The sequence below is a fragment of the Oryza sativa genome, chromosome 5 (genome assembly GCF_034140825.1).
Source record: "Oryza sativa Japonica Group chromosome 5, ASM3414082v1".
Taxonomy (NCBI): domain Eukaryota; kingdom Viridiplantae; phylum Streptophyta; class Magnoliopsida; order Poales; family Poaceae; genus Oryza; species Oryza sativa.
Window position 1 is genome coordinate 22,541,623 of NC_089039.1, and position 24,446 is coordinate 22,566,068.

A 24,446-nucleotide genomic window follows, 5' to 3' on the forward strand; every position below is an offset into this window, starting at 1 on the left:
TTCGTGGGCTTTCAATGAAATGCTACCCGCCAGAATGAGCGGGAGGCGGGCGAGGATGGGGCGGCGAGGTAGATGGGGCGCTGGCCACTCCATCCTTCTCCCCAATCGGCATCAGAGGAGATGGATGGAGTGGGCGGTGAGCTGCGAATGCTACCGTCCTCCTCCCTTGTCTGCGCCAAAGGCGACGAGTTGCAAGCGTCCAGGTGGGCGGCATTGGACTGCATTGTTGCCTCATCCTCCCTCCGCTCTATTGTCCCTACCGCTACCTTGTCGCCCCATTCTCCTTTCCAAGACGCCACCCGTCCATACACTCTCACCGCCTACGGCAGGCAAGCACTGGCTTGGCCTTTTCCCTGGGCCCCTCTCCCTTCCTCTCTCCAACGGGTAGGGATATTGTGGTCTTTAAACTTCCCAAGGTAAAATATTATGAAGGTAACCTATTGAGTGACATTTTATCCTTTGCATACTAGTAGGTGCCATTTTATCGAAACCCTACTAATGGAGTGACATATTTATCGTTTTCTCTACTTTACGCACACTTTGCATCTCTTCAATCATCGCCTCCTAACCACACTGCCAAGATTTCCCCGTCGCCAATACTAGCCAATCGCTCTCGTGTGACCAAGGCAACGCCACACGACCACTGACACACCACTCACCCCCGAACCCTAAATTGGCATGCCGCCATTGCCAAGGAGGACGACGATCGACGGTGAGTAAATTCGACAGTAATTGTTTGGGTTCTTTTAATTGCCCGGCGAGTAGCAAAGGTGTAATTTTTTCTACTGTGCTTTAATTGTCCTAACCATGGAAATGAAAATGTGAAATGGAGTATTGGAGTGCAACACTGAGAGGACAAATCTTGAAAACTTTGTCGAGTAGCTTTGGGTATAATCACATACACACAGATGCACAAGCTTTCTGTTGCGTCCGTTCTTGTTTGGTGTTAACTCTCATATATCGAGTCCATGGGAACCTGGAGCAAATCACATATGAATTTATTAGCCTGCTGGCAGCAAGTCAATACATATATAGGCACAGCACAACGCACAACATTTCTGATGTATCTTCTCTTCTCAGTGCACGGAAGATTGGAAAAGTTGGTATTGCTGTGAAAATTTGGGAGGAATAATTCATCTGCACGCCAAGTCATTCCGTGGCAACAGAGCTTGAACCTGAATATTGCCGGTTTAGGGGCCCCTTTGAATCGTAGGGTAGAAAAAACGGAGGAATAGAAAAAACACAGGATTCTGACAGGAATTGAAGTGTAAAACAGAGGATTGCAAAACACAGGAAAAACACAGGAATGATAGTTTGATTGGAGCGTAGGAAAACGCAGGAATCGGATAAGAGAGATAGACTCAAAGGAAATTTTCCAAGAGGTTGGAGCTCTTGCTAAATTTCCTCCAAAATCTACATGCAATATGCCATTCCATAGGAATTTCATAGGATTTGGAAAGCTTCAATCCTTTGAATCAAATGGCCAAATAGGAAAATTTTCTATAGGATTTAAATCCTATGAAATTCCTACATAAATCCTTTGATTCAAAGGGGCACATGGCAATATGGCATGATGGCGCGTTGGCACTTCTGAAAAGAAAGATAGGAATTTTCTTTTCTTTTCGAGCCAAATGGGGTCGGAGTTTTAAACACCGGACCCCCTTGTTGCCACGCAGCCGTATCGTGACCGATCTTTGTGCGGGTGCGTGCGGCGAGCACGACGGGCGCCTGCAACGACGGCATGAACCAGCTCGCCGCGGGGGTGTCAAGACCCTGAGTGCGAAATGGAAGAAACAGGGGAAAACAGTGCAGCGATTTTAGGGTTCTAAGCTACTTTAGCTAATCCTAAGACAAAGTAAATTGTAGTTTGCGTTCTGTTCTTCTTCTCCAGGCCAAAGGCCTCCATTAGTAGCTTACAATTCAGGCATTACATCTAGCTGTAAAAACATAAAGACAAGAAAAGTAGCATCAAAACAACATCTGAAGCGTGATTCCTGCTAAAAATGAAAAATGACAACTACAGTGGTCTCCAAGTGATCTCGTCCATCCGATCTCCCTTTCTTTTCTCCATTGCCGTTGGATTCATTACTTCACTTTTGAATCGTTCTCTGAACATTCTGAACTTCTCTGAATTCCCTTGTCTGAATTTGGTCCAGAATTCCATTTCCCTCTTATGCTCCTGACAATACCCCCTCCTCAATAACAACCTTGTCCTCAAGGTTGAAAATTTGGAAACACAGCTTGAATGTATGATGCGTCCTCCCAGGTAGCGTCTGCAGGAGTTAAATTCTCCCAAAGAATCAGCCACTGTATCACAGGTTCATTATGCCTGGGAACCATTCTTCTTTGTAAGATAGCAGCTGGTTCAGTCTTGATTTGGCCATCAGGTCCTACTGCAGGTAAATTGGGCATTGGTATAGCTCTAGGCCCCAAATGTTTCTTCAGCTGGCTTACATGAAAAACAGGATGAATCCCAGCTCCCTCCGGCAACTGCAACTTGTAAGCTACTGAACCCATCTTCTCAATGACCTTGAATGGTCCATAAAATTTGGACCTGAGCTTCAATGAGCCCCTGATTCCCATAGCCACTTGTCTGTATGGTTGTAGTTTCAAATACACCATATCCCCCACTTCTAAGGTTCTTTCAGTTCTCCCCTTGTCAGCATAAAACTTCATCCTTCTCTGGGCCTCTCCCATACTGCCCTTCAACTTCTGCAGGATCATTGCTTTATCTTCTAAAGTTACTCTGGCTTCTTCAGAAATATTGCAGGGAATAGAAAACTCACTAATTTGTGGAGGGGGATACCCATACAGAGCTTGAAATGGAGTCATTTGGATGGATGTATGATATGTAGTGTTATACCACCATTCTGCCAATGCAAGCCAAGAAAACCATTTCTGTGGTTCCTGAAAGGTCATGCTGCGCAAATAAGATTCAAGGCATTGATTTACCCTCTCTGTTTGCCCATCTGTCTGAGGGTGATGTGCAGTGCTAAATCTGAGCTTAACCTTATGTATTTTAAAAATCTCCTGGAAAAATGTACTGGTAAATACCCGATCTCTATCAGTAACTATGGCGATAGGCATTCCATGCAGTTTATGTATGTTATCCATAAATATCTGTACCACCTGCTCCACAGTATAAGGATGAGACAATGCTAAGAAATGTGTATATTTTGTTAACCTGTCAACCACCACCAAGATAACATCCTTCCCCTGAGATTTTGGTAGTCCCTCAATAAAGTCCATGGAAATATGAGCCCATGCCATATCAGGTATTTCTAGAGGATTAAGTAACCCTGGAATGTGAACATGTTCTGCCTTAGTAACCTGACAAGTGGGGCACTCCCTGATATAATGCTCTACTTGCCTCTTCAGACTAGGCCAATAAAACAGCTGCTTAATTCTATGATATGTTGCCCTGATCCTAGAATGTCCTCCAAAACATGAGGTGTGGTAGACTTCCAGCAGCAGTTGTCTAATCTCAGTTGTTTCCCCAACATAGATCCTGCCCTTGAATTTCAACAATCCAGATTCACACTTATAGTTTCGTTCTGGATCACCATCAGTATCAATCAGGCTTAAAATCTTGTGTGCCAAAACATCCTCTTCATAACTCCTCTTAATATCTTGTACCTAATCAGGAACAACTACTGTCATGGGTAAACATTGTTCTTCCTTCAAGTTAGGACTTCTAGAAAGAGCATCAGCCACCAAATTCTCTTTTCCAGATTTGTATTCAATTACATAATCAAACTCCATTAATTTCAACAACAGTTTGTGTTGGATCCCTTCTACTAGTCTCTGACTCATCATGAATTTAAGACTCTGTTGATCAGTCTTGATGATTAATTTTCCTCCCAACACATAATGTCTCCACCTTTTAAGAGCTTCCAAAATTGCCATAGCCTCCTTTTCATAAACTGACTGTGCAGCTGCTTTAGGTCCCAGAGGTTTACTGAAGTAAGCTATTGGTTTTCCCATCTGCATTAATACTGCTCCAATCCCTACTCCACAGGCATCAGCCTCAATTACAAATGGTTAACTGAAATCAGGTAGAGCCAATACTAGGCTAGTACACATCCTTTCTTTCAATAATTCAAAAGCCTTCCTTTGTGGTGCACCCCACTTAAAACCATCTTTTTTAAGCATATCATGTAGGGGTCTGCAAATCACTCCATACCCCTTAATAAACCTCCTGTAGTACCCAGTCATCTCCAAGAATTCCCTTACTTCAGTCACATTTCTAGGAGCTTTCCTATTTTTGATCGCACAGATCTTTTTGGGATCTGTGGACACTCCATCTTCTGAGATAATGTGTCCCAGGTAGTTCACCCTGTCCAGCCCAAAATCACACTTCTTCAGCCTCACCACCAGTTGGTTTGCTGCCAATGCTTGCATCACCAACTTTATATGCTCCAGATGTTCAGACTGATTTTTGCTATAAATCAATATATCATCAAAGAAAACGAGCACAAACTTCCTGAGAAAAGGAGCCAAAACCTGGTTCATTAAAGCCTGAAAAGTAGCTGGAGCATTGGTCAAGCCAAATGACATAACATTATACTCATAGTGACCTAGGTGAATTCTGAATGCAGTTTTTGGAATATCTCTCTCAGCCATTCTAATCTGATGATAACCTGACCTCAAGTCTAACTTCGAAAATATTTTAGCCCCATGTAACTCATCCAATAGATCTTCAATTATTGGCATAGGAAATTTGTTCTGGACAGTCTGAGAATTCAACTGCCTATAATCCACACACATCCTCCAGGATCCATCTTTTTTCCTAACCATGACAGCAGGTGAGGCATAAGGGCTGTCACTAGTCCTAATCTCTTCTGTTTTGATCAACTCAGTGATGATATCTTCCATTGCCTCCTTTTGGTAATGTGGGACCCTATATGGTCTGAGATTAGGTGGTTCTGATCCTGCTTTTAGATTAATAGTGTGATCACATTCTCTCCTAGGAGGTAATCCCTTCGGCTCAATAAGCACATCTGGGAATTGTTGCAAGATTTTCTGGATATTTTCAGGAATCTTTGCCTTCTCTTCCACATCTTCACTAATGGCATTTATCTATATGATGCAGCCCAATGCACCTTTTTTAACCATCTTCCCCATTTGTTTGTTGCTGACCTGAAAATATTTTCCAGGCTTGGTGAAATCTTGAATTTCCATCACTTTTCCTCCTTTAGTCACCCTCATCTCTCTTTTCTTGAGATCTAAAGAAATTGGGCTGTACTTGTATATCCAGTCAGCTCCTAGTATGATATCATACTTCTGTAAAGGCAATAGACTGAATGCATTGGTGAAAATTTCCCCTTGAATCTCATAGTCCATCTCTGGCACCTGTAATTCTGACTTTAACTCCCCTCCTCCAGCTACTATCACTTTCTTTATCTTAGTATTCATCAAATGACATTGGCTCTTTAAGGCAAATTTGTGATCCATGAATGTCCCAGTACTTCCACTGTCAATCAATCGTACTGCTTTCCTCCCATTCACCTTCAGCAAAACAGAAAAAGTATCAGGTCGGTCAAAACCATATACAACACTCTGGGATATACTCAGCAGCTCTTCTGCCTTCTCTTCCTTCTTCTCTTCCTGTTCAGCTTCAATGGGCTGCTCCTCTTCTTCCATTTCTTCCCCCAACTCTTCAGTCTCATCACATTCCATCAGTAAGGCATGTATAGCTTGTTTCACCTTACATTGATGCCTTGGAAACCATGGCTCCTTACAAAACCAGCATTTCTTCTCCTCCTTCTTGTCACCATCCATCCTTGGTGGTCCTTTGTTTACCACATTCTTAACTTGATTTCCCCCATTTGGAGGTCTGTTTCTATTGAAATTATTAGCAGCCTTCCTGGAATTTGCAGCCTTCTCATATGTTTTAGCATACCAGTAAGATTCCAACAGACCCTGTGGCTTCTGCCCACAAACATCATGCTTAATTTCTCCTCTGAGGCCCCCAATAAAGCAACTAGTGAAATACTGCTCTTGCAAGTATGGATGGTCCCTCCTAACCAGATCCATATAGTCTTCAAACTTATCAATATACTACTCTACTGTCAATCCATACTGCTTAACATTCTGGAATAATTCTACAGCTTCATGCACATTTGCAGTAGAGAACCTGGTACATAACATAGCACACCATTGTGGCCAGGTAATCACTTGCCATGGCAATCCTATACCCCTGAACCATTTGGCTGCCCTTCCATATAGATGAGCCACTGCTAGGTTGACCCATTGATCCACTGGAGTTCCAGTGATCTCAAAGAATTTCTCACACTGTTTTAGCCAGTCTACAGGATCTTCACCAGTAAATAAAGAGATTTCCAATCTAGGACCCTTGATTACAGCCTCAGCATAATGATTCCCTCCACTAGTAGGTGCCCCAAAGCAACTCCTCTGTGGATCAACAAAGTGAATTCCCTGATTCCATTGGTTAGGTCCCCTATTAAATCCAGCTTGGAAATTGGGAATACCTCCCTGATATCCCCCATGATTTATAGGAGCTCCAAAAACAGAACCTCCCATTCTACCAGTAAAATTCTCTCCTTGAGTAAACACAGTTGGCTCAGGTCGAGTGGTGTCAACACCTGGGCCACTACTGCCCCCCATTTGACAAAACAGACTCTTCTGATTCATTGGTGCAGAGGGTATCACAACGTTGGGTTCGATTTCAAAACGTACCTCAGGTGCAGTGGAGGGAAAAACCACTCCAGTACTCGGCCCAGCAGCGTCAGTACCCTGTCCCGTTGATCCCTTAACTGCTGTAGTAGCATCTGCTCCTTCTCCACCCTGATCTGCCATTTTCTTTTGCTTACAGAGTTCACGCAGCAGCTCTTTGATTTCCTTGACCTCCCCCTTGAGCGATTTCAGATTTGTTACCTCCTTTTTCAGGGTCACCATGTCAGTCCTGAACTCGTTCATCTCTTCCAAATCCACCATCGATTCGCTGGAGCGCGTCTTCGTCATCTTACTCTACAGGATTGGTTTGGAACAAGTTCCTCCCCACTAGATCCTATCAGAGATGGGTTTACCACCGCCAATTCTTAGTTGCGAGCTCCGGAGATTTCATAGGGGCACACACCTTGGTGGCTCCCAAACCCTTGCTCGAGCAACCAAGAACACCACCACGCCTCCGGATTGATTCTGCCCGGGTTCAGGAATTTTACGATGGATCTCACCGCCGCCTTCCACCAACCCTCACCGGACAAGATCAAGAGCCAAGAATCGTGCTTGCTCTGATACCTCTGTCAAGACCCTGAGTGCGAAATGGAAGAAACAAGGGAAAACAGAGCAGCGATTTTAGGGTTCTAAGCTACTTTAGCTAATCCTAAGACAAAGTAAATTGTAGTTTGCGTTCTGTTCTTCTCCAGGGCCAAAGGCCTCCATTAGTAGCTTACAATTCAAGCATTACATCCAGCTGTAAAAACATAAAGACAAGAAAAGTAGCATCAAAACAGCATCTGAAGCGTGATTCCTGCTAAAAATGAAAAATGACAACTACAGTGGTCCCCAAGTGATCTCGTCCATCCGATCTCCCTTTTTTTTCTCCACTGCCGTTGGATTCATTACTTCACTTCTGAATCGTTCTCTGAACATTCTGAACTTCTCTGAATTCCCTTGTCTGAATTTGGTCCAGAATTCCATTTCCCTCCTATGCTCCTGACAGGGGGTTCGACGCCGACGCCGCGCTCCCTCCTGGCCGACGACCTCACCGCGCGGCTGCGGGCAGGGCAGAGGCTGGGCGAGGAGGCCCCGCACAAGCGCAGCGGCCGCGACCGCTACGTGTGCTCCGGGACAGCGTGCAACCGCCGCAGCAGGCCCTCAAGCACGGCGCCAAGGCCTACTACGACGGCCCGGCCTAGTTCTTCTGTTCAGCTGGATTTGGTTTACTACTCCGTCCAGGTTCATAATCCTTGATGTTTTAGATAATGATATGGCCTCTAAAATATATCTTTGATGACGATTTTGTTTTATATTATGTAAAGAGTTGAATAAATATATAATTTTATTAAAAATACTTTTTAATACTAAATTATACATCATGCTATAGTATCTTCAAACTAAATATTTTAAAAATTGTAATTGTCTGACCTTATTCAAAAGGTCAAGAACCTATGGAACCAGAGGTTTCATTAATTCTCATTTCTAAGATAATTTTAATGAACGTATTGTGCTTGGGTAGATTGAAGCCCAATGTTAAGATTGCAGCATGAACTAGATTGAAGAACTAAGATTCTATAGGATACAATTTTAACACTTTCCTCTCTCTTTTTTTTGGCAACCATGCATGTATATATACGTGCTTTGTACATGTACACACTTTTTTTATTGCCATATTCCTCGATGGCACTATACACAACTCTCAACTTTCCACTCTAATTATGGTGCAGAGATCTCCTTGGGAGAACTTGCACCCATGCATCATTTCTGCACATTTTCACAAATCACAATCTAAAAAGAAAAGAAATAGAAAAAAAACAGTAACATATACTGCAACTTATGCTAGTATAATATTCACAGTTGCTCAATCTGCATGCATACCACAATTAATCTACCAACCTCCATTCCTACCACCTAAGCAAGTCTTCACTTGCTTTGCTTCCATTTGAGTTGCTTAATTTCTTCTGTTGCCAGTTGCCACCTTGCACTTCCATCACCATGATATGATTCATGGTGTTGCGGTCGCCGGCCGACGGTGATGCACCGTGCACCGCAGCGGGGACCGACGCGGCGCCACCGCGTCGGAATCAGCCGTCGTCGCCTGAGAGAAGAGGACGCTCATCGCCGCCTGCTGCTGCTGCTGGTACCGACCGGAGTCGCCGGGGAGGCGGAAATAGGACGACGGCGACGGCTCGTCGAAGAAGAGGTCACCGACGGAGACCTGCCCTTCTTTCCTGTACTGCACGATGGCCTTGTAGATGAACGGGATGAAGCCTTCCATGATCAGAATCTTCAGAAGCTCTGTACTGAAATTTTCAGAAAGAGAGTTTAATTTGCTGGCTTCAGAGAGATGGAGAGAAGTTGTTAGGACACTTGAGAGAGAGGTTTTCTTTGGGTGGCAATGGAAGGTGATGTGGGCTTAAAAAGGGAGGGAAAGAAGCCTGAACTGGATAGAGACCAAAATGGAGTACTTGTCAAGGATCTAACTGAAACTACTAGTATTATAGCTAGGCAATATGCTAATGCAATTATTAATTTTCCTCTTGACAGACTTGAGCTTAACTCTGAATTAAATGTGTCATGTTCAGAGACACAGGGATGGCTTTCAGGTTTTATCTTGTTAATAAATAGGGTTTGTGCACTGGGATATTTCCTGCAAAAAAGAGGCCAAGACTTGAACGCAATGGGTGTTTCAGTCTTAGAAGGCGAGTTTTACAGGTGGACAGTGATGTGGTGAGTGCAGGGATTTCTTTTTCTCAAATTTAACCCTTGGAAGCATGCATATATGGGTTACCTGCTACAAAAGAAAAGAAAGCTCCCTCTTTCAGATCATGATTGAGCATCAAGATGAAGTTTTTTTTTTAATCTCATGTTTTCCGGTGGCGTAATCGGTTGGAAAACAAGAATTTTCGCTTCGACTTGCGTCACTCCAGCCGACTCTGCCAGGTTAAGCCAAGGCAATCAATCAATTCAGGTGATGACTTCTGAATCACTTGTTTTTGAGTTGTTGCATACCAAGGATGATTAGAGTAAAGAAAAATTTGCAGTTCGTGTGGCTAAGAGAGAAGAATGGAAGGACGACTGCAGAATTGACCAGCTTAAAGTAAGAGGATAGGTTTTGTACTCTTGTTTATTTGATCGTCTGGAAGACGGAAGATGCCGATCAGACGACAGTTCATACGGATGGATATTTCATCGGCTGCCAGTTGTGCTGTGTCAGCAACAAGCTGATTTATCTTTTACCTGGATAGCTGCATCTGAGAAGCTAGATGGCATTTTAAAATTGGCACTGATGTGTTTGTCCCAACTAACTGTATTTAGATTGGGATCAAGAGACCACAGAATTCAGCTAGGTTCACAATTTCGGTTCAAAATTCCCGAAACATTGGGTCTACCTGAATTTGTTTAGCTTTAGAAAATAAAAATGGTTCAAATTCAGTGAAAACCTATTCAATCTTTTTTATACTGAAAAAAACAGATTCTTCTGAAAATTTAGAATTTCAAAACTATTTTGCATTCCTAGGTTCTGAGCCCTGAGTTCAGCTAAAACCGGATATGCCCGTCGTTTGTAAAACCCCAGGCTTGAGATTTCGCATCAAGATTGCATACGGCCGCTTTCTTTGATATCCAGCATACTGTGCCTGAAACAGTTATCTCCACAATCCACATGCCGTTATCTGATCTACCAACTTAGGACTTAAGAGCGACAGTTTCGCGAGTAGTAGGAATGATTATCCCGTGGGTGATCCGTTGGTGGACAAGGTTTTTCTGTTGGCGCTGCCGGAAAATGCAGATAGTTGGTACTTTTTGGCGGTCGAACTCGACGTCGACTCGGCACCAAAAACGGGAGGACGAACTGAGGAAGTTGCATCCTAGGCGACTTGCAGATATATTTTTTAGGCTCTATAGGCTTTACCAGGACGCCGGATACTGCCTGTTGGATGTTGGCTGATGGATGGAGGATGGAAGAAACAGTTATGTAACAGATACATGAAACGGACTGCAGGTGTGAAACAGTTATCCCAGTCTAACGGCGACAAAGGGCTCATCTGGGATGAAGCCAAGGAAAGGCACTAGTGTACTATTCACTTCATCCAGAAGTCACGTGTTTATTTTATCGTTCAGATCAATAAGAAATTACTCCCTCCGTTCCTTAATATAATGGATTTTTGACATTTTACTTACACTGTTTGACCAAAAATAAAAAGTTGTGCTTAAAGTACTTTGGATAATAAAGTAAGTCACAAATAAAATAAATAATAATTCTAATTTTTTAAAATAAGACGAATGGTCAAACAGTGCAAGCAAAATATCAAAATCCCTTATATTAGGGGACGGAGGGAGTAACTTATTTCACATACAACAAAACCAAGCATTGTATGTCTGTACGCATGTATGCAACTAGCGAGTATTAACTATTAAGATGACTAAATCTGGTTAACAATTTAATCTATCATTACACAACCTGAACCTCTTCATTTAAGTATTTGATAGAAGAAGACTACAAATATAACTATCTGATTTGTAAAACCAGGAAATAAAATATGCTTAAAACTTTTGTATGGAGAGAGTACTCTCTACTGCATTAGAAAATAAGGCAAGCATGACCACATAGGGATGGAGCAAGGTTCACAAAACCAAAGAAAACTATTCAATATTCTACAAGTTTAAGGTTTTGATCTAGCTTGAGTTGACAAACCGTTTAAATTCAAAAAATTAGACTGATTTTTATTTCTTTTTGGCAATTTGTGTAGGAGTTTTCATGAGAAATGATAAAAACCACTTAGGAGCGGTTTTCAATCAGTGGATGATTTTGTGAACACTAGGATTGCACAAAGGAGGCATTGCGGAACCAAGAGCTCTAAAGGCTTCCCCTTTTAGTGCCCCTTTGAATCTTAGAATAAAAAAACGGAGGAATAAGAAAAACACATGATCCTGACAGAAATGTAATGGTAAAACAGAGGATTGCAAGACACAGGAATGATCGTTTGATTGGAGCGCAGGAAAAACATAGAAATCGAATAAGAGAGATAGACTTAAAAGTTTTTTTTTTCCAAAAGGTTAGACCTCCTACTAAATTTCCTCCAAAACCTATATGCAATGAGCCATTCCATAAGAATTTTATATAATTTGAAAAACTTCAATCCTTTGAATCAAATGACTACATAGAAAAATTTCCTATAGAATTTCAATCCTATAAAATTCTTTCATAATTCCTTTGAATCAAAGGAGCCCTTAAAGTCTCCTATGGAGTTTTTTTCATTCGTAGGAGTCTGCAAACCGCAAATTTAAGATGCAGCTCTGCATACAATAGTTCATAGATGATCAAAAAGGCCTCTTTCAAAATTGCTCAAAGGAAAAGGCTATACATAGAGAAATTTAATTGCGAAACTCTTACAGCACTAAAGTAGCATGCTATGAGTAAATCTATATTTCTTGTAGCTCCTATTTAGTTAAATCAAATGGTTGAATTTTCTTTATAAGAATTTATTTGTTTATAAGACTTTATTAAGTACGTAGAGCAGTGTTCGTGTTAAATAAAATAAAATAAAGGGCCTATGTTGAATGAAATGCTTTTTCATGTTCTACTGAAAGAGGAACACATGGCGTTTGTTTAACTCCACTTTGATTTGGTAGTTTGTATTTGTTAGACAACTGTCCATATATAAAACAAAAAAAAGGGAAAATCAACGTCAAGCATAACAACTCCTAACTATATATCTCTGGGAGTCAACATGAAGCACTGTGTAGTTTCTACTATGTTAGTTGCTTTTGTAACCGTTTTATGTACAACAACAGAGCATCATACATTCACCCTAGCGTTCAACAAGGTCTACAGAGGTTATTACTTCTAGTTGCTACTCTTTGCATATGCACAGCAACACAAGCTTGTTTACATTGCATTGTAAAAAGACAATGAAAAGAATGATATTGCAAGCACTGCCATGTATGCGCATTGGGGCAGTCGGGCAGCATGGACAGACAGACCTCAAACCTACCAAATTCCTAGGAGAACCGAAAGCATGCATCTTCAATCTTTCATCAGGTAGGATATTCCGCGAGAACCAACGTGTGCCACCAACCGCATGAAACGTTTAGCGGGTTGTACGCTTCCACGGGCACTTGGCATGGTACGTTTCTGTCTGTTGAGTCGCCCAAACCAAGCTGTTGGCACAATTAAAAGTTTCAGACATGGTTCGATGAGTTCCATTGACAGATTTGGACAAAGAGCAGAAGGCCTACCTGACCGTACTTGTTCCAACCCCAGCAGAAGACATCTCCTTTATCTGCAAAAAAAAAAAAAAATTCCTGTTAAATTACAGTGTGCAAACCATTTGAGTACAAATTGAACCTTTGGAAATAAATGTATGGGACCTTAAGGGTACAACGTTCATAGTACAACACAAAATGCTGGATGAAGCACATTCCAAGAGAGAGCAAAACTCTATCAATTGAAGGAAATGCAGAATAGAGCCAGGAGTGTACCTGTTATGACTGCACTGTGTCGGGCTCCACACGAAACACCTCTTGCATGATTATTTTCCAATTTCGAGGCTTCTACCAACTTTGGAACAATCTGCATAAGATTGATGGTCCTGGCATTAATTGATCATTTTTATTTCTAAAACTAGTATCAATGCAGTATAGATTTTTGGAAGTGGAAGAGATTGTCAACAGGACAAATCTACATTATCCTAGTATGAGGTGCCTGAAGATTAGAATTCTACCTCAGCTTGATCTGATCCAGTTCCCAGCTGCCCAAACTGGTTACCTCCAAAGGAATATACATCACCATCAGCAGATGTACATACAGTATGCCATAGCCCAGCTGCTACACGTTGTATCTTCACTCCCATAATAGCCGAAACACACGTTGGGCTTAAAATATCATCCGTGTTCCCTTGTCCACACTGAACAAAAGGGGATACAACAGTGAATAATGTTTAAAAAAAATACAACAGTGAATAACGTTGACAAGAAGCTCTACGGGCAACAGTACATACTAAAAAACAAGCTTCTCCACCAGATTAACAAAATGCATATCTGAACGCCCCCAATAGTTTGTACTTAGTACTGTTTTAAAACACTGGTTACTGCACCAGTCAAATGTTTTCATTTCCATGTGCTAGTCCAAAGGCCCAACACATTATTATCTCAACTCTTTCAGAACACGTGTTACTGCACCAGTCAAGTGTTTCTCGTTTCCATGTGAAGGCTCAACAGGCCCAACAAGATTATTACTTCGTATACTGGACTGTATTCTCTCCAGGCTACCCATTTAATTACTAGCAGCCGCTGTTGATGAAACTAAGCAACACCCCACTTAATTCCAGCAACCTTTAGTCGTTCTTACCGGGTAAACCTACACTTTTTTTTTTTGGGGGGGGGGGGGGGGGTACATTGTCTAAATAGAACCCTTGTCAATACAGTTGATCTGGATGATGACTCTATTCGTATGGTTGGACTGGACCTCTCAGCAAAGTTATTACAAAACAGGAGGTGGTTTGTATAAAAATATGAAAATCAAAATCAAACACAATTTATAACCAGTTCACATATTTGGTATACCATGACTAATGGTTGAGCTGGCCTAGATTACAGGTTTTTTTTAATGCACAAAAGGATATTTTACAGTCACAGAACTCGCAGCATGACTCTTTACAACCAATCAGTTATTATAACAACTATTTCAATCAACATACCAAGCAGAATAGACTAACAGAAAGTTTAATGATTTCATAAAGGTAAACGTTCATCCAAGACAAGTTCAAAATTATTGGTGAAACTTAGTCTTATGCATGCAACAGTAAAGCTAACAAATCTGCAAAATCCAGGATGGAACGAAAGGATGCAACAAAGTAAAACAAACCTGTCCATATAATCCCCATCCAAATGTAAGAAGTGTTCCTGAATCTGCAAGAATAAGTTGATTGTCAAGAAATGCAACAGAAGAAAATTTTATTTAGCATGTATGATTTAGATTGTATCCCGGAAAGTGGAAAATAGAAGGTGATTCCTTTATCATTGGGTTAATGTTATTTTGGCTGAATGTCTTCTAAGAAGTCATCACACAATTTGGTTTGCACTTTGTAACTCTAGAGTGAGCAGTGCTGAAACTACTTCCAAGTTTGCCCACCGAATAATATGATGTCAGGCATTATCTCAGAGTGCTGGGCATCTTAAACACTAAATCACATCAGTCTAGATGATTGATAGTTAATATGCCAGGAACAAAAAAAATGGATTCTAAATTTTTAACACAACTGAAAATGTTCAGGGCCCAAAACATCGGCATAATATATGAATGACGATTGACATTACTTTAGTATGAATAAAAGAGAAATAAAGAAAATAAGAGGAACTTGATTCAAAGAGGTTGAGTACAGTAGAGTCTGACCTGTCACCACAGCACTATGACGGCCTCCACAGGCAATTGCTTTCACGCAAGTTGCTGCTCTATCATTTGTTCCTTCCAAAGTTCTGCTACCCATCACAATTCCTGTACGGTCCTTGCTGTAGAACGCCGATTGAACACAAGGTATGGGATGTGGGGAGGAAACTGTCCGGATCCTAGAGCCTAAACCTAGTTGTCCTTCCCCACCATAGCCCCAACCCCAGACCTGACCAAAATCTGAAGCTTTGGAGAAAATATTTCGCTGATCAGCATGCTTACCTAACCTAGTTGAGTGTGAAGAGAATACAGCAGTAAACGCCCAATATAAGTTACCTGACAGCACTAATGTATGACGGCCACCTGCAGCTACTTCCACTATCTTCACTCCTGTATTAAATGTCACAACACAAGGTGGTGCTGAAAGATTTTCATCACTAGATGATTCACTTTCAGCCCCGTGTTTCGATGAAGATAACCTCCGTCGCTTTGTGCTATCCTCAGAACTTCGGCTTTCAGCAGGACCAGATGCTGCCTTGGTGCTTGTCCTAGACACCTTTGACCTGGGGCTCACTGTAATCGAGTTTCCTATATTACCTCTGTAAACAACGGATGTAGAAAAGCTTATATTTTTTATGTAGAACTGTAAAGAAATAAGTAGTAAGCACCACCACCTTGGTCAGTGGCAACCCCACTTTGCCTTTTATCACAATCCATAGCCCCAGTTGCAGAATGGTCTGCAATGACCCTTCCAGTTGGAACGCATTCTTTCCAACCCCATGTGTAGACATCACCTTTACCTGCTTGAGTGGAATTCAATCAGTGTAATGCAAAGTTATGTGCAGTTTTCACTAAAATGCATGGATCAATACACAACCTGTTATTGCAACACAATGTGCCCATCCAGCGTCAGCCCTTACAATTGCAATATCACTAGGAAGAGGAAATGCCTCCGGAGTTTCCTGAGAGGAACAAGATGTTTACTTCAGTAACAGTTTATAAGTTTATCAAGAACACGTTGGAAACAAACAATTAGCCCAAAGGTACAGAGATACCTCATGCTTCCCAGCAGTCACGTAACTTTGTCCCATATCATCGGTAGAGCCCCAAGTGAAGAGTTTTCCTTGCTCTGCATCAGGCAGATACAAGCTGTGTCAGTGTCAAGCTCAGTTGACGTACGGAGTAAAACGCTAATAGCACACAATCCGACCAAGCAAAAATGCAATCTTCTAATGGTTGACAGAACTACCTAAAAACATAGAATAATCCTTGGAGTAATGGAGTTGTTATGGAAAATTAGTCTAACTAAAAGCAATTCCACAAAAATACACTAGCTGACAATATCACATAACACATTCCCACAACACAATACGGGGCAAAACAGTGTTCTGATATTCTCTGTCGCTCGACCAAAAAAAAAAGTCGAAATCACTAGCTGCTTGCACTATCAATCACAACTTAGTCAGACAGCATATTCCACCCTGATCAACCACCAATCAGGAAAATAGTCATACAGCACATTCCACCCTCATCAACCACCTATCCAGAAAAAAAAATCGGCAATAACTGAACACCCGGCACTAAGCTGCTCACCAATCAATTCACAGACAATCACTCAGATTCTTAAGACCTTTTTTATCCAATTTTATACTCGCGTTTTCATGGAACCCACCATATACACAAAAATCCGCACAACTAACTACTAAACCACTGCACGCTAATCATCCCCGATAATAAAAACCTCACACAAACCACACCAGCACCCTACTAGATCTCCCACGACCCTCTTGGTGCCACAGATCGAACGAACTCGAACGCAACGATAACATCAAGCAATGGAAGCACAGGAACGAGAGAGAAAGGCAACATCACCGGAGACGGCCATCGCGAAGCCGCACCCGCCGCCGGCCACATCCCTCCACGCATCACCGGCCGCCGCGGCCGCGTCCGGCATCCTCACGGGCACCGGCCCCAGCAGCGGCGACCGCTGCTGCGACACCCCGGGCAGGTACCCCCACATCAGCACCACCCGCTCCTTCCTCCTCCCCGCGCCTCCCCCATCCTCCTCCATCTCCTCCCCCTCCCCTCCCCCTCCTCCTCCTCCATTCATCTCCTCCTCCCAACCCAAACCCCCCCTCTCTCCCTCGATCTCACTCTCGCTCTCGATTCTCCTCTCGATCTCTCTCGCTCGCTCGCTCGCTCGCGCGAGCACCGAAAGCGTGTGTTTGGTTGGCGGCGACCGGTGAGTGCGCGAGGTTTTTGGGGGTTTGTGTATCAGTTTCGTCGTGGGGAGGGGCGCCACGTCGGACGCCGGCGTGGAATCCGGGGCGACGTGGCGCGCGCTGGGCCGATGGATCGGGGAGGGGCGCTCCTGGCCAGTAGTTGGGTGGAAGGTTCTGGAAGGGCCAGTTGAGGGGGGGGGGGGGGGGGTTGTGGTGGGCCAGGAGAGTGACGTGTCGGAGTGGCACCGCGTGGGGACCACCGGGGAGTCGTTGGGAGGGTGGGACCCACGAAGACGTGGCTGGCTGTGACAGTAGCACCCGCCAATTTTTTAAGTGTGGGCATGTTCGGATTAGGACGGTGATTTGGCTTAAAGAAATGTTGGACTTGTATGGTTTTGTACCCTACTAATAAGTTGTTAGTGTCAAACTCTAGTCAAGTTTTGGCGCTACTAATATTTTGATAGGTGGAATTGTAAATGTGTGTCTTTGAATTTATGCTAATTGAGAGATAAATTTTAAATTATGGTAAAAAATATTCTAGTATTATGCCAAATTAAGTATAAGTATTACCAAACATTTGTCTTCAAACCAAATCATCACATTTACTATTTATACTAAAAAAATTGGTATGATAACACTTTGGTATCAAACCAAAACGCCCCGTTAAGTATCAGTGTATCACAGTGGCTGCAGCTCACGTAAGGGGAAAAAAAAGTATAATCGCTGATTTAACTCTATGCCTCTTGACTCTCGGTCTCTCGGGTATAAGCTACGGAGTACGAGAGGAGCTGATCCTGCTATTACGAGTCGCTAAAGTAGCACTGTTGTTACGAGTACGTAATAAATGTCGTATTAGGTATGCGAATTTTAGTCCGAAATGCACATAAATGTACTGTTGAAATGCTACCCTAGCACGAACCATGTTGAATGCATTGCTGAAGCGTTTCGAAATGAGCATTTTAAATGCGGGAAAATTTTCGATTCTAAAATGTTACGGTACGGTGTGGAGTAAGAGCAGGTACAATAGCATACTATAAACTAACTATAAACATATATTGAGCAGATAAAAAAGGAAAGAGAAAAGCAGCAGGCTACAGATTTGTAACTAGCTGCAGCACAGACTTCAATACACAACGTGTATATGACAGATGAGACTAGGTATTAGTAGTGTTATATGTTTATAGCTAACTATTATATGAATTGGCTATTAAATTAACTATAGATAATTTGAAGCTACTATTTTTTTTGAACAGTCAGGGCGTTGCCGATGTTTTATATAAAAAAAGAAGTGTTCCATTTTAAGAAGAGAATGGGACCAAACCATACAATGCACAATTAATTAGGAAAACTGGGCAAAAACCATGGCTATCGAGACATTCCACCAGCTAAACTAAGCTACCAAAGAAACGAGAGCAGGACAACCAGGCTCAACACTCAACAAAAAAAGTTCACATGAACATGCAACAAGCTGAAAAGAAAACAAGTTTCCCAAACATTGGCAAATACGCAACGTTATCGTCATCATATCAAAACTTGGGCGACTCCGACTTCGTCAAGAACACTAGGGTCAGGACAGCAACCTAGCCCATGCCAAAGCACAAATCAACTAGGCTCATGTCATCGTTGCCACACGTCGAGCCCCACCGACGTCGCAGCTCCAACTTCGCGACCACCAGTCTCGTTAAAGCAAGGCCTGGCCAAATCGACAAACCTTGTAGCCTAAAAGCTTGTAACCCCATACTAGAACGAAACACAAGAGACGGAATTCAACTCGGGCCATCGTTGCTAAGCTCGTCGACCGCCTCGACGCAACAACTCCAACTTCCCGAAGGCCCTCCTTAGGTGTCAAAGCAGGGCCAAACTAGAGATTGGCTCGGATTTCCAGAGAAACCGTAACACGATAGAACATGAAGGTATAAAAAGACGCCTCGAGGGAGGAAACAACGCTCGCGGGCGTCGCCGTCTACGCCTTGGAGCTTGTTGACTATAAGATACAATCGTAGAGACCAACCTCTTCGATAAATAGAGCCTGCGAGGGTAATTATATGCCCTTGAAGAGTATTATTTAATATGTCCTAAAATATAAAAGATTTTAGTTAGATATGATATATTATAATATTACGAATCTAAACTACTGGAATATATCTAATTCAATCAAAATCATTATGTTTTAAGACAGGTGATGTACTAATATTCAACAGTAATAAAACTTCAATTAGACGCCTCTTTCTAGATAATTCTCGGAGGAACGAAAATCTAATTCAAAGCTACGAGAATTCAAGAACAAGCTAGAATTAATCGATATGATCACTTGGCGTTTGATCCATGCGCCATCTTGTCACAAGATCGCTTTGGCATTTCCAACCAAAGCATCAACGGGCCAAGATAGGCCAACTTCCGAAAGGAAGTAGCCCATGGACGTTTCATTTGAAAAGGAAATAAGGAATCACATCAGCACAGAGTATTACTCTTGATACTCTTGAATCGTTGTAGAACGTTCTGGGCTCCCCGAGACGTGCGATCCATGTTCTAATCGGATCGAACGGCCTAGAAACGCCGTGGTTGAGAGCGCTCTGGCAGTTTCGAGCTGACGACTCGATGACCTTCACTGCTAAAGGATGCTTTCCTTGCTGCAATATTAAAGGAGGACGCTTCGATCGACTCATCATCGTATTCTTGTAGTACTGAAGACTGAAGTCGCAGCAGGTTTTGGTTTGGTCTTTTTTGTGAACAGCCATGTCGTCGTCGATGGCGTCGGCGGCGCCGGAGCCGCCGTTCCGGCCGAGGGAGAAGCTGGTGGAGAAGCAGAGGTACTTCCAGAGCGTGCACAAGCCGACGTACCTGAAGGGGCGCTACGACGCCATCGCCTCCGTCGCCATCCCGCTCGCCCTCGCCGCCTCCAGCGTGTTCCTCGTCGTAAGTCATGAATCAAAGCCTGAAACTCGAGACGCGTTTCTTCCCAAACCTGAAACTTCGGGTGTGTTTAGTTCACGCTAAAATTGGAAGTTTGGTTGAAATTGAAACGATGTGATGAAAAAGTTGAAAGTTTATTTTTTTTTGAAGGACTCGCACAAGACGGTGCGAAGTTCTATTGATAGAGCAGGAAAAAAATTACAAGATTACAACCCTGGAGGATCGTAACCAGGAAAAAAGAAAAAATATACCACCACCCACACACCGACAGCGCCAACACACAAGCCCGGGAGAAGGCTAGCACCGGACCGGCCGCCGCTAAGCGTGACCGACCGCCGCTAGACCAACAATCCACCACCACTCAACCTCTGCCGCCATGTGGGATCACTGCACCAGCGCCCCACCGCCGGCCAGCCTTTATGCGCCAAAAACCGCCCACATCCACCGGCAGCTCTTCCCTCGCGCCGAGGTCGCCTCCTCCACCGCCGGCCGCGCCTCTCGCGCCAAGCCGGCCTCCTCCACCGGACGCGCCCCTCGCGCCAATCCGGCTTCCCTCCATCGGCCGCGCCTCTCGCGCCAAACCGGCCTCCATCTCCGCCGCTCGCGCCTCTCGCGCCGAGCCGGCCTCTGCTGCCATCGGCTGCGTCTCTCTGTGCCAAGCCGGCCTCCGACCCCTCCTCTAAACACTGTGCGCCGCCGGATGCGGCTGTCTGCCATGCCCCCGCTAGCCGTCCGAGATTGCCATGCCTCCCCATACCGTGGTGACGGTCGCCACCACCACAGCCACTGCTGCCCTTCCATCCCCGCCGCCATCTCACCATCCTCTCGTCCTTTCTCGCCGTCGTCGAGCTCCAATGGCACACGGCGCAGACCACCCACCGTGGTAGCCCGCGCCGCCGTCGCCGCGAGCTCGTCACCACCATCGCCGCGACAAACAGACTCCTCCGGCGTTGGTTCCGCCGCCGGCGCGGCCAGGTTCGCCACACCGACGCCATCCCCTCGCCACCTCCGCCGCCACCACAGCAGCCGCTGCTACCCTTCCATCCCCGCCGCCATTTTGTCATCCTCCCGCACCTTGTCTCTATCGTCGAGCTTCGACGACACACGGCGCAGACGGCCCACCGTGGTAGCCCACGCCGCCGTCACTGCGAACTCGTCGCCACCACCGTCGCGACCGCCAGACCTCCGGGCGCTGGATCCGCCGTCGGCGCGGCCAGGTTCACCTCACCGACGCCATCCCCTTGCCGCCCTCGCCGTCGTCGCCATCCCCGCCACCAGACGCCGCCGCCGGTCGCCGTCCCGCCAGATCCAGGCGCAGATCTGGCGGTTTCCTCCGCCGCCGCCGCCAACGCCTCGACGCCGCTGCCACCACCACCAGACACCGCCGCCGCACCGCTCAACCCCGCCGCCGGCTGCTCCACCGCCAGATCCGGCCGGCGGCACGGATCTGGCCAGTTCCGCCGCCCTCGAGCAGGTCCCCCTCCCATGCCCGAGCGCGAGGACAAAGCCCCGCCGCCGCCGTCCTTGTGGCCGCGCAGCTTTGCCGGCAGCCGCTCGAGCGGTGGCGAGGCAGAGGAGGAGGAAAGGGGAGACGAGCGCCGGTGAGGTCGTCGCCTCCCGGTCGCCCGTGGGGGGAGGGGCGACACGAGAGGAAACAGGTCAATATTTTGTTCTCGTGTTTTAGTTGGAAGTTTATTTGTGTATGAAAGTTTTGATGTGATGAAAAAGTTGAAAGTTTGAAGGCATTGACGTGCATTGAGATTTCACTCCAGGCATTGACGTGCTGTTGGTTCTGCGTTTTCGTGTATGCTTGCGTGCAGGGGCGCGGGATTTACAACATGTCTCATGGCATCGGCCGGAAGGAGTGATGAGGCTAACTGATTAGCTATGTGTAACTGGAGGAGCTGATCTTGTGTTACAGTGACAGACTGACAGTGTGTCAGCTACATGTAACCTCTCTTGTGTGTAATTATAGGAGTATTAGTGCTACTTATGTAAACGTGTTGGACTCCAATAGGAGTGAATACTGTTGTCCACTTCAATTGAGCTTGAGTGAGTGATTGAAGCATGGAAAAAAAGAAGCTTGATTTAACGAATACGATCATGATCATGCACCAATCACGCATGTCCGGTAAGCTTTCATTACTCATTAGTGTTTCCAACAGAGAAACACGTGAGATGGTTCTGTCGGAAATGCATTCGAGGCGGAAGGAACAGATCGCCGAACCAACCGTCCTTCGTTGGTTGCGTAAGTTCAGTTTAATCGAGATGCGATGACGAATTATCTAATCGCTGATCGCCTCAATCCACGTCGCAAATTGCTTTAATTTTCTTGTTCTGACCATCCACCAATCACACGAGACATGATGGTCTCACTAAGTAAATTCTTTGCGACGATGATCGCAGGAGTAAATTAGGAGGGAAGAAGTGAAAAAAAATAGAGGAGGAAGAGAATAAGCCAATAATAATGGCGGATCACGGCACCGGCCGGCGGAGATCCACGACGACGACGCTCACGTTGTCGGCGCTCCGCCGGGCGATCGCGAGCTTCGCGAGAAGCAATGCCGCGTCGGCGCACGCCTTGTCGGACTCGGCCTTGTCGACCCCCTTCACCACGGCGTCGCCGCCGCCGCCGCCTGACGCGCCGGCGGGCGGCGGGAGCACGGCTTTGGGGCGGGAGCATCCCGGCGGCGACGGCGGGCCGTTGCTCCGGAAGCACGCCCGGACGACCTCGCACGCCATCTCGTTGGTCACCACGTCCCACAGCCCGTCGCTCGCCAGGATCAGGCACTCATCGTCGTCGGCGCGCTCCGTCACCGTCACCTCCGGCTCCGACGTCACGTACGGCTTCAGGTAGCCGTCCCCTGCATGCGCGCGCCGCCGGCCACCGCGTCAAGCACCACGGCCAAATTGCTCCAAACTTAAAATGATCTAAGCGCGAACGCAGCGCGTACCGATGGCTCGAGACATGGCGAGGACGCCGAGCACCCTGGCGCCGTCCCAGTAGATGACGCGGCCGCCCGCCGCCTTGATGCGCTCCAGCTCGTCCGGCCGGTCCGGCTGGAGCAAACAGAGAGGTGAATACGCAGAAGCAAGCGAGGAAGACGACGTTGGATTAGTGCTTTGCTGCTTACCTTGTGGTCGACGGAGAGGGGGACGGGGACGCCGGCGCGGCAGAGGACGGCACGGGAGTCGCCGGAGTTGGCGACGACGACGCGGTTAGGACCGACGACCGCGACAACGGCGGTCGAGCCCACGTGGTCGCACCGTGCTGGCGTCTGCAGCTCGCAGCGGCAGGCCGGCTCACCGCCGGTGCGGCTCTTGGCCCAGATCGTCGCCTCATCGTCCATCCGCGCGAACCCTTTCTCCATGACGTCCTTCCACGCCGGTGCCGCCGCCGCCGCCTCCTTGCCGGAGACCGCCTTCTTGTACGCGTCGACGACGAGCTCATGCATCCGGTCCTGGCACATCCTCGCGACCTGACGCCACAAATTAAAGAACGGGCTCCGCTTAGCAACACAGCTCGACGTGCATTTGCTGGATTTGGTCATAGGCTCATGTGTGCAATCTGTTTCTTGCGTGCGCGCATGCATACATGGGAGCAACCATGGCCGTCAAAGACGCCGAAGAAGTGGTGCTTGCCGGAAGAGGTGGAGCCCCGCAGGAAGTCCGGCCTGATGGACACGGCGTCCTCCATCTCGCGCCGCCGGCCGAACACGGAGGTGACGCCGTACCTCGGCCACCACCTGGACCCGAACTCCGCGCCGGCCGACGGACGGCACGGGCCTGCGGTCGCCGCGCCTGCGCCCGCACGCGCGCCCGCCACCCTCTGCCGCTTGCCGCAGCGCGCCACACCGGCGTCAGCATCCTCCTGCGGCGGCTCGAGAGAGCCGGCCGCAAAGCGGAAGCCCTCCACCCTACGGCGCCGCCTGGCGATCGCCGTGGCGCCGGCCGCCGCAGCCGGCATCGACTTGGCCGCCTCCTCGCGGCAGATCTCGGCGGCCATGGGGCGTCGTGCCGGCCGCGCGCACGAGCACGAGCGCCTCCCCCCTTCTCCTCCCGCGTACGTCACGCCACCGCCGCTAGCCCACGCACGATAGATATTTCGTCGCAACACCGCGCGTCGCCGTCGTCGTCGCCGTCGCCGTCGCCCTCGGGGGGGCGCTAAAACGAGACGAGGGCGAGGTGGCGAATCGCGACGGAGCAGAGAGCGCGAGCGCGAGGTGGCAGCAGACAGCCGT

The 24,446-nt window shown here is 46.2% G+C and overlaps 4 protein-coding genes across 8 annotated transcripts; 1 reads left to right on the forward strand and 3 right to left on the reverse strand.

Moving 5' to 3' along the window:
* Window positions 1-8,214: 8,214 nt before the first annotated feature.
* LOC112939093 (uncharacterized) lies at window positions 8,215-9,071 on the reverse strand. Its single transcript, XM_026025866.2, has one exon. It carries the CDS (start codon window positions 8,957-8,959, stop codon window positions 8,687-8,689), a length of 273 nt encoding a protein of 90 aa, XP_025881651.1. The 5' UTR covers window positions 8,960-9,071; the 3' UTR covers window positions 8,215-8,686.
* Window positions 9,072-12,414: 3,343 nt separating this feature from the next.
* Window positions 12,415-17,314, reverse strand: LOC107275700 (ultraviolet-B receptor UVR8). Of its 4 annotated transcripts, none has more exons than XM_015782212.2 (11): window positions 16,943-17,314; window positions 16,126-16,199; window positions 15,948-16,032; window positions 15,745-15,870; window positions 15,407-15,643; window positions 15,077-15,310; window positions 14,549-14,592; window positions 13,407-13,589; window positions 13,165-13,255; window positions 12,922-12,965; window positions 12,415-12,843 (listed from the first exon to the last, which is right to left on the reverse strand). In XM_015782212.2, exons 1-11 carry the CDS (start codon window positions 17,178-17,180, stop codon window positions 12,721-12,723), a joined length of 1,479 nt encoding a protein of 492 aa, XP_015637698.1. In that variant the 5' UTR covers window positions 17,181-17,314; the 3' UTR covers window positions 12,415-12,720. The 4 variants fall into 4 exon arrangements, with proteins under 4 accessions (XP_015637698.1, XP_015637697.1, XP_015637696.2 ...); XM_015782211.2 differs by having other exon boundaries at window positions 15,077-15,316; XM_015782210.3 differs by having other exon boundaries at window positions 15,407-15,658.
* Window positions 17,315-19,959: 2,645 nt separating this feature from the next.
* LOC107278687 (uncharacterized) lies at window positions 19,960-22,302 on the forward strand. Its single transcript, XM_015782711.3, has 2 exons — window positions 19,960-20,208; window positions 22,026-22,302. The coding sequence occupies exons 1-2, from the start codon at window positions 20,029-20,031 to the stop codon at window positions 22,071-22,073; spliced, it is 228 nt and encodes a 75-aa protein (XP_015638197.1). The 5' UTR covers window positions 19,960-20,028; the 3' UTR covers window positions 22,074-22,302.
* A 214-nt stretch (window positions 22,303-22,516) lies between these two features.
* On the reverse strand, window positions 22,517-24,446 carry LOC9270549 (probable protein phosphatase 2C 49). Of its 2 annotated transcripts, none has more exons than XM_066310294.1 (4): window positions 23,848-24,446; window positions 23,340-23,684; window positions 23,160-23,265; window positions 22,517-23,069 (listed from the first exon to the last, which is right to left on the reverse strand). In XM_066310294.1, the coding sequence occupies exons 1-4, from the start codon at window positions 24,070-24,072 to the stop codon at window positions 22,681-22,683; spliced, it is 1,065 nt and encodes a 354-aa protein (XP_066166391.1). In that variant the 5' UTR covers window positions 24,073-24,446; the 3' UTR covers window positions 22,517-22,680. The 2 variants fall into 2 exon arrangements, with proteins under 2 accessions (XP_066166391.1, NP_001411440.1); NM_001424511.1 differs by having other exon boundaries at window positions 22,580-23,069; window positions 23,801-24,440.

What these genes read in the sequence shown, in the direction of transcription:
- LOC112939093 (XM_026025866.2), bottom strand. Translation starts at nt 8,959, where the DNA reads ATGGAAGGCTTCATCCCGTTCATCTACAAGGCCATCGTGCAGTACAGG.
- LOC107275700 (XM_015782208.2), bottom strand. Translation starts at nt 17,180, where the DNA reads ATGAATGGAGGAGGAGGAGGGGGAGGGGAGGGGGAGGAGATGGAGGAG. An exon ending in ACATTGTGTTGCAATAACAG is followed by an intron (nt 15,871 to 15,947) that starts GTTGTGTATTGA and finishes CCACTCAAGCAG; the next exon opens with GTAAAGGTGATGTCTACACA. An exon ending in TCATAGTGCTGTGGTGACAG is followed by an intron (nt 14,593 to 15,076) that starts GTCAGACTCTAC and finishes TTATTCTTGCAG; the next exon opens with ATTCAGGAACACTTCTTACA.
- LOC107278687 (XM_015782711.3), top strand. Translation starts at nt 20,029, where the DNA reads ATGTCGTCGTCGATGGCGTCGGCGGCGCCGGAGCCGCCGTTCCGGCCG. An exon ending in CCTCCAGCGTGTTCCTCGTC is followed by an intron (nt 20,209 to 22,025) that starts GTAAGTCATGAA and finishes GCTTGCGTGCAG; the next exon opens with GGGCGCGGGATTTACAACAT.
- LOC9270549 (NM_001424511.1), bottom strand. Translation starts at nt 24,211, where the DNA reads ATGGCCGCCGAGATCTGCCGCGAGGAGGCGGCCAAGTCGATGCCGGCT. An exon ending in CCCTCTCCGTCGACCACAAG is followed by an intron (nt 23,266 to 23,339) that starts GTAAGCAGCAAA and finishes TGTTTGCTCCAG; the next exon opens with CCGGACCGGCCGGACGAGCT. An exon ending in CGCCATGTCTCGAGCCATCG is followed by an intron (nt 23,070 to 23,159) that starts GTACGCGCTGCG and finishes GCGCGCATGCAG; the next exon opens with GGGACGGCTACCTGAAGCCG.